Here is a 7,745-nt window from a genome sequence, read left to right as displayed (position 1 = left end):
GGAGGAGGAGGAGGAGGAGGAGGAGGAGATTGGATTTCTACCCCATGGCCCTTCACTACCCAAAGGTGTCTCAGAGGGGCTTAAAAACTCCTTTCCCTTCCCCTCCCGACAACAGACACCCTGTGAGAGCTCTGACAGAAACTGCTCTTTTTCAAGGACAGCTCTGACAGAGCTTGTGACTGACCCAAGGTCACATCAGTAGGTGCAAGTGGAGGAGTGGGGAATCAAACCCCGGTTCTCCCAGATTAGAGTCCGCGCACTTAACCACGACCCCGAACTGGCTCCTCCTCCTCCCAAGTGCCCCGATCCTGCAGGTATTCAGGGGGCAATGGGCCCTGGGAGAGGGGCTGTTGGATCTGGGACCTGAGCCCCGGGAGGTGTGCCTGTCGCCGCCAAGCGGGGGCTGCTGCTGGTCCCTTGAGTGGCCTCTGGGCTCAGAGCTGCTCTCTGCTTCGGGGGAGATTTCCAAGGATACTGATCCCCCCCCCCCCCCCCGGCAGACACACACATACATGCATACACCGACTTCCATCAATTACAAAGAAGGATACTATTACTAATACTATTATTAGCATTATTATTCATTCAATTGTTGATACTGCTTTTCCTTCAGTTGATGAGAAAATACTTTACCTGAGGGGGGGGGGGGGGGGGGGGGAGAAAGCTGCCCCCCCCAAGGGGAGACAGTGCAAAGCTCAGCAGCAGAAGGCCCCTTTGCCCTGCCTGTGGAGGCACATGGCCGCCTTCGCCCAAAACCGACCAGATGTTTTGACACACCCACCCCTGGGCTGCAGCGGCCCAGCTGGACACTTGCCCCTCTTCTGGGGCTGACCAGCAGGACAGGCAGAAGGGCGGGGCATCCTTGGGGGCTCCTGGAAACCGGGGTGGGGGGTGGGGGGGACAAGCACCAACAAGGACTGGCCCCTGGTTCCCCCTAGCAAACGCCTTGGCCAGGGGCCGCTCTGACCAAGGCAGGGGGTTGTGGGGCGCCCTAGCCTGAGCCCGGGGCCCTGATCCACTCTTCCTGCAGTGGGAGTCGAGTGGGAAGGGAGCTGCAGAGGGGCAACCCACTCCCCGCCTGCCCGCCTGCCCGCCCACCGACCCACCCCGGCAGCTCCCCTGCCAAGGAGTACCCCCCTCCGTGGGTGCCGGACAGCTCCTGCTTCTTCTCACCTGAACTGCGGAGGGTCTTTGGTGCTGGAGCGATCCGGCCGAGGGAGGCCCTTCCCTTTATAGGTCCCAGCCAGCCCCAGCAGGCACAACAGAAGTGCTGGCTCATCGGAGTCTTCCCCAGCGGCCGCCACAATCGCCTCTCTCAATGAGGCCGCTGGGCTGGAAAACTGTGCAGGGCAGGCCTCCCATTGCCCCCCCCCCAGCAGATCCCCTGCTGACCAGACACTTCCCATTGTGGACAGGGTGAAAGGGCTGCTCTGGCCCCTCGCTTCACAGCTCCACCTCAGAGGCAGCCAGGAGGGATGCGCGCACCACCGTCAGGAAGCCGGAAGGGCCTCCAGAGACCATCTAGTCTGCCCCAGACCCCACAGAGTCAGGGCTGGCTCCTCATCAACGCACTGTGGGTGCTTCCGCTTCAGTGCCTTCTTCAGCCTGCCGGTGCCCTTCGGCACGTTGTTGTCCCCCCCCCCCGGCTCTCCTGAAGGGTTACGGTGGCTGCTGCCTGGCGAAGAGGCGGCCTTCTGCACATGTCCCGAGGCGCTCTCTGTGCCTCTGCCCCCGGGCCAAGCTCTGAGCTCCAAAGGCATGGGCTCTGGGCCTGAGCGCTGCCCGACGGATTCGGCCTCCCCCCCACGGCCTGCGGGGAGTGTGCGTGTCTGTCTGTGTGTGACGGCCGGATGAGCCCTTGATCCTCGGCGGGGGACAGGCTTTTGTTCCAGGCGGAGCTGACTCAGGGGGTTTGGGTGGCCAGGGCTGAGGTATAAAAGTCAGTCCGAAGAGCCACTGGCCGGGGGGTGGGAGGGCCCAGGCTGAAGACCCCCCAGGTAAGTGCCGGGAGCCGTGGAGCCGTGTCCACCTGCCGGGACTGGATGTCCCACCCTAACCCCTTGCCTCCGTCTCGGGGGCCCCCGAGTGGGTGATGGGTGGCGACACCTGGCAGAAGGAGCCCCCCACCTCCCCACACAACAGCAGCATCAGCAGCAACAACGACGTCCTTCCTCTTGCTGTCCTAGGGAGCGGCTGCCTGCCCAGGAGCCATGAGCCAAGCCAGCGGGAAACCCTCCAGGCTGTGGAAGGTAGGAAGAGGTGGGGCGGGGCAGGCTCGGGATGCCAGCTGCCTCCAGGCGGGCCCTGGGGGTCCCCCGGAAGCACAGCTCGCCCCCAGCCTCCAGAGATCCGTTCCCCTGGAGGAAAGGGGATGCTCGGGAGGGCGGACTCTGCGGCACTCTGCACCCCACGGGGGGTCCCCCTCCTCCCCAGGCGCCACACCCACAAATCTCTAGGAGTTTCCCAGCCTGGATCTGGCAACCGTATGCCCCCGTCCCCCACGGGGTGTGTGTGTCAGGGGGGACCTGGCAACCCTACTTCGAGGGGGTGGGGAAGAAGTGCCTGCCCACCACTCTGGGCCCGGCAGAGAGAACGAGAGTAGAGCCTTCTGAAGGCACCGTGTGGAGCCCCCTCTTTGGCTCGGGTCGATTTAATTTTGCAAAGGAAGACTTCGAACTGAGAGAGGCCGGGGCAAGGAGTCTCTAGCAGAGAGAGCACTCCCAGGCGACGCCTCTCCACTCCAAGGCTGGATGGGGCCCTGGCTCATTGGCAGAGCATCTGCTTGGCACGTAGAAGGTGCCAGGTTCAATCCCCGGCAGCACCTCTAGTTAGAGAGGGTGCCGGGAAAGGCCTTCCTCCGCCTGGGACCTCGGAGGGCCACTCTCAGCCAGGCTGAACCACCAGGAGCTCAGTGTTCCAACATGGGCCAGACCAAGATGGGTAGCCACGTTGGTCTCTCTGTAGCGGGACCTCCGGTATCTGAGGAAGTGTCAGTCCTGAAGGAGCTCCTGGACGCTGGCTCTTTTCTACGACCCGGGTTCACCAGCTTCCAGTCCGGGCCTCGGAAAGACCGAGGGCCTGCGTCGTGGGAAGTGGTTCTGAGAACAAACGGGGAAGCCTGGGGTTAAAATCCCCGCTTGGCTGGCTTTGAAGTCCACTGGCTGATGGGTCGCCCACACCCCCTTGGCCCTGGGAGGGCAAAGAGGGAGGGTCCCTCGGAGAAGGGGGTGGCTCATGGGCATCACTGGCATCGCCCCGCAGCTCTCTGGGGCTCCCCTCCAGGGTTCTGCCCAGCCAAGAGCCGCGGGGGCCCTGCCCCCCTCGCCCCCTTCTCCTCAGAGGCAGGTGAGGCGGAGAGGGAGTGGCACACTAACACCCCGTCCCCCGCAGGTTCTCCTCTCGTGCGTCTCTGGGGCAGACAGGCCTGTAGCTACAGGGGGGCATCTTGGGGCCCGGCCCCCAATTCCTGCCAAGCCCCCCAACTTCCCAACCAGCCCTGCCCCCCCCCAAATTCCAATTGTTTATTTTATTTGTGGCGCTCCCTTGGAGGTGTGTTGGGGGGGGTGTCTGTGCAGGGTGCCCCCTGAATTAAAAAAGAAACCCTGGCTACGGGCCTGGTGGCAGCGGGGGTGGGGTGGGGGTCGTGGACCTGCACGTTCCAGACCCTGGTCTCCTGACACCTGAACCATGACGCCAGGCAGGCCCTATCGAGGCCTCCTCTGTGTCTATGTCTTTTTTTCGTGGGTGGAGTTGGGGTGCTTGCCTGTGGCTGTTTCCCACCCCTGGGTAGATGTGCCTGGCGGTTCCTGCCTGTAGGCTGGGAAGGGTCCAGAGTCTCTCCCCCTCCCAGTATTGTGGGAGGAGCCAGACCACCCCGGGGCTGTTTCTCTCCCCCTCCACCCCCCAGTGCTGCAGCGGCGGCGGCTTCCCCTTCTCTTCTTCCCCCGTAGCTCGTGGCCTGGGACGAGCCTTCCTTCCAGGGCCGGCAGCAGGAGTTCACCTCCGAGTGCGAGGACATCGCCGCCTGTGGCTTGGAGCGGGTCGGTTCTGCCCGCGTGGAGAGTGGCAGCTGAGTGGCTCGCCCCCCCCCCCCGCCGCCTCACCTTGGTGGCCCCAGGCCCCCATAGCACCTGCTGGCCACAATCCCCCTGGACTGGCCCCCTTCCCTCTGCTTCTGGCCCCAACTTCGCCCGGAGCCTTTCCAGGCCTCAAATCAGCTTTGGGAAGTTGCAGGTGCCTCCCCCCCTCACTGTCTCAGGATTTACTGACGTGCAACGCTACTGAGCTCGAGCGGGCCGCACTGATTCCGCTGCAGCAGCAGCGTCAAGGCTTGTTCCCAGCTGGGAACGCTCCCACTGGCGTCCTGGCCAAGGCTCCCTCTAAGCTGTGGAGTCTTGTGAGCAAAAATGCTACTTTGTGAGCTGCGGGCGTCAACATTGTGAGCGAGCGATGGGGCTGCTGCATCATTTAGTTTCCTCTGGAGCCCTCCTTCCTGAGCTGTGTGAGCCGGAGGCTGAAAAGCGGTGAGCTAGCTCACACTCACTCAGCTTAGAGGGAACGCTGGTCCTGACCCATTTTCTCCACCCCTGAAGCAGAGGCGCCATCAGGATGCCGGGCCAGACCTTCTCATCCCTGGCCAGCCTCTCCCCTCTCCTGGTGTTCTCCTCCCCGCAGGTGGGTCGGCTTTGAGCACCCGGGCTTCCAGGGCCAGCAGTTTGTGCTGGAGCAAGGCGACTACCCCTGCTGGGAAGCCTGGGCCGGCAACATTGCCTACTGCGTGCCGAGGATGAGCTCCTTCCGGCCCGTCTCCTGTGCGGTGAGTGCGGACGGAGGACGGACGGACGAGGGGCTTGGCCCGGGGGGAGGGAGGGAGGGGGGCCCTCCGGGGGCACATCTCAGCGGAGGAGAGAGCACCTCCTCCCCTGGGGGACCCTGCTTTGGGTGGCTGCTTGGGGGGAGAATAAAACCACACACCCCACGGCGGGCCTTCTCCGGATCACCCCTCCACGGACATCTGAGCCCCCTCAGCATGCCGAGGGGCTGCCCAGCCCAGCTCAACTCTTCCCCTGCTAAAGCGGATGTGCCCCTTGCTCCTGGAGGCCAACCCGAAGGGAGGGGCAGGGAGCTCTGCCCTGCGGTGCTGTTTGCAGGGAGGGGGAAGCGGCTCCTGAACGGGGTGGTCGGTGTCCCTGAGCCACAGAGGACTGAGAGCCCCAGAATAAGGCGGCCCCTTCTCTTCTCCCCTCTCCTCCCCTGCATCGTAGAACCACCGGGACAGCAAGATGACCATCTTCGAGCAGGAGAATTTCCTGGGCCGCAAGGGAGACCTGAGTGACGACTGCCCGTCTCTCAAAGCGATGGGCTGGGGCAGCAGCGAGGTGGGGTCCCTCCGGGTCTACGCTGGCGCGTAAGTAGCAGGAGCCCCCGAGCAGCCTCTGCCCCTTGTTGGAGTTGGGATTGGAGGACTTTGGCACTGTCTCCTGCCTCAGACTTGAGAGGCGACAGCAGGGGTTATTTCCCGCAGGAGCGCACAGGAGCGGCGCTCCGGCAGTAAAGAGCCCAGGGGGCGGGCACATGCAACAAGCCCCACCCCCTGACACACTTCCGGTGGTGGCAGGGGGTGTGGCACATGCAAATAAGTTATGCTAATGAGATATGCTAATGAGCTCCTGCACCTCTTTTTCTACGAAGGGACCCCTGGACACTGGACTTGGGTTGCACCAGGGGGAGAGGCCCGTGTTGCCCTGTGGCCCTATGGCCAGTCTCTCTCATCTTGGCTGGCAAGGCCGCAGTGGCAAGAAGTGGGCTGGACAGCAGGCCCCAGAGGACCAGTTGAACGCCAGGCCTCACAGCAGAAGCCAGGCTTTTAATTAAATTAAATTAATTAATTAATTTCAATTTATATTCTGCCCTCCCCACAAGCGGGTTCAGGGAGAATCTCTAAATGAATTCTAAAACACATCAGATACAGTACTGCAGAAAAATTAAAAACAATTTTAAAAAACCATAAGTTAAAAGGTTGCACTGTTTGTCTGTGTGCAAAGTTTCCAAGCTGGTGCCGTTGGGTCTCCAAGATCTTCTTAACCTGGTCCACACGGAGGGGGTGGATTTCAGCAGGGGAGGCCAAAGGCCTGGCAGAACACCTCCATTTTACAGGTCCCATGGAAAGGGCCCCGATCTCAAACGGGAGCCTGTTCCACCAGGTCGGGGCCAGGACAGAAAAGGCCCTGGCCTAGGTCGAGGCTAAGTGGAGGTCCCTCGGGCGGGGGACGTACTCCTGGGTGAAACAGGGCACCCATTCAGGCCCAGCAGGGCAGAGATCTGGCCCACGCTCTGAACCAGCCTCCTTCACACAGACCAGGCACAGGATCCCCTCTCGTTTCGCTTTAGTGTTTCAGAACTGGCACCGCTGTTCTCTGTGCAAACTCTGCAAACCTACTTGGACCCCCTTGGAAACGTCAAGTGGGTTGACCTCCATCCCCAGCCAACAGTTGGATTCTCTGGACGGGTCCTGCCAGGGAAGCACGGGAAAAGCTGCAGGGCGCTCAAGGCTCCAAGGCGGCTGAGCCGGGGCTGGGGGTGGCCGCGGACTTGCACAGGCACACGGAGGAGGAGCCGGCAGTCAGCTCTCGAGACTAGCAGGCAACTTTTATTGGAGGAAACACATGCTGGAGAGGGCAGGAAAGAGAGAGGGAGGAGAGATCCCCTACAAACAAAGGCTGACTCGACGGTGCGGGATGCTCCGGGGTGCAAGACGGAGAGATCGGGCGCCTTCCTTTGGGGTGTGTGCGAGGGAGGAAGCGGAGGACGCTGCCCCTCCTCAGAGTAGCACCCTACCTCAGAGGAAAGGAGCAGGGAGCAGGAAGGGAAGGATGCTCCGTGGGTCCTCCTGACCCCTCCGTCTGTCTGAACTCTTTGGTGCCATCCAGGGGTCATTTCGTAGAAAAAGAGGTGGAGGAACTCATTAACATATCTCATTAGCATAACTTCTTTGCATATGCCACACCCCCTGACAGCACCGGGAGTGTGTCAGAGGGCAACACCCACCACTCAGGCTCCACTGGACTGTTTTGGATTTTGGGGGGGATGGGACGTGCAGATCTGTCCTCGCAGAGGAGGGAGAGCTTGTACCTGAATAAAACTTGGTCTTAAAGGTGCCACTGGACTGTTTTGGACTGGGGGACCGGGGGGGCCCTCTGCAGCTTACCTGGCTGCTTCTTGCTCTGACTGAGGGCTGCTGGGAGCAGGGGGCGGGGCTTGTTGCATGTGCCCGCCCCCTGGGCTCTTTAATGCCGGAGCTCCGCTCCTGTAGGAAATGATCTCTGCCAGCGTCTGTCCTTGGAGCAGGATCCCTTCGCCCCCCCCCCACCTAATGCTGCTTCCTCTCTTCCCCCACCAGCTGGGTCTGCTGCCAGTTCCCCGGGTACCGTGGCTTCCAGTATGTCGTGGAGAGCGACTGCCACAGAGGCGAATACAAGCACTTCCGGGAACTGGGCTCTCGTGCCCCCACCCCCCAGGTGCAGTCCATCCGCCGGATCCAGCAGTGAGCCACAGGGCCACGGAGCAGCTCCCCCCACCACCTGTGTCCTCCTAGCCCGCTCCAGGCTGGGTGGGCGGGGGGCGTGCTTCACTCCCTGCCCCCTCTACCAAGCGCTGGCAAAGTCAGGTGGGGGGGCTGCCCTTGGAGGGTGTGTGTGTGTGTGTGTGTGTGAATAAATCAGGCTTTTTTTGGATATGTGTCTGCC

The 7,745-nt window shown here is 62.1% G+C and overlaps 2 protein-coding genes across 2 annotated transcripts in view; one reads left to right on the top strand and one right to left on the bottom strand.

Annotated features, from left to right (window-relative positions):
• CRYBB1 (crystallin beta B1) overlaps positions 1 to 1,760 on the bottom strand; it is a 10,295-nt gene extending 8,535 nt beyond the window's left edge. Inside the window, exon 1 of the mRNA XM_015421275.1 lies at positions 1,573 to 1,760. Within this exon, the coding sequence (XP_015276761.1) occupies positions 1,573 to 1,760 (188 nt within the window). The remainder of the gene's footprint in view (positions 1 to 1,572) is intronic.
• Positions 1,761 to 3,234: 1,474 nt separating this feature from the next.
• On the top strand, positions 3,235 to 7,547 carry CRYBA4 (crystallin beta A4). Its single transcript, XM_015421274.1, has 5 exons — positions 3,235 to 3,345; positions 3,951 to 4,070; positions 4,676 to 4,816; positions 5,265 to 5,407; positions 7,400 to 7,547. Exons 1-5 carry the CDS (start codon positions 3,235 to 3,237, stop codon positions 7,545 to 7,547), a joined length of 663 nt encoding a protein of 220 aa, XP_015276760.1.
• Positions 7,548 to 7,745: the final 198 nt, after the last annotated feature.

This window comes from Gekko japonicus, unplaced genomic scaffold (assembly GCF_001447785.1).
Source record: "Gekko japonicus isolate JY-2015 unplaced genomic scaffold, Gekko_japonicus_V1.1 scaffold416, whole genome shotgun sequence".
Classification (NCBI taxonomy): Eukaryota; Metazoa; Chordata; class Lepidosauria; order Squamata; family Gekkonidae; genus Gekko; species Gekko japonicus.
Note: the sequence above shows the minus strand (reverse complement) of the source record. Positions and strands in the feature narration are given on the sequence as shown.

Coding starts and splice junctions, on each gene's coding strand:
- CRYBA4 (XM_015421274.1), top strand. CDS start 3,235: ATGGGCATCACTGGCATCGCCCCGCAGCTCTCTGGGGCTCCCCTCCAG. Junction 3,346..3,950: donor CCCCTTCTCCTCAGAGGCAG/GTGAGGCGGAGA, acceptor CTTCCCCCGTAG/CTCGTGGCCTGGGACGAGCC. Junction 4,817..5,264: donor TCCGGCCCGTCTCCTGTGCG/GTGAGTGCGGAC, acceptor CCTGCATCGTAG/AACCACCGGGACAGCAAGAT.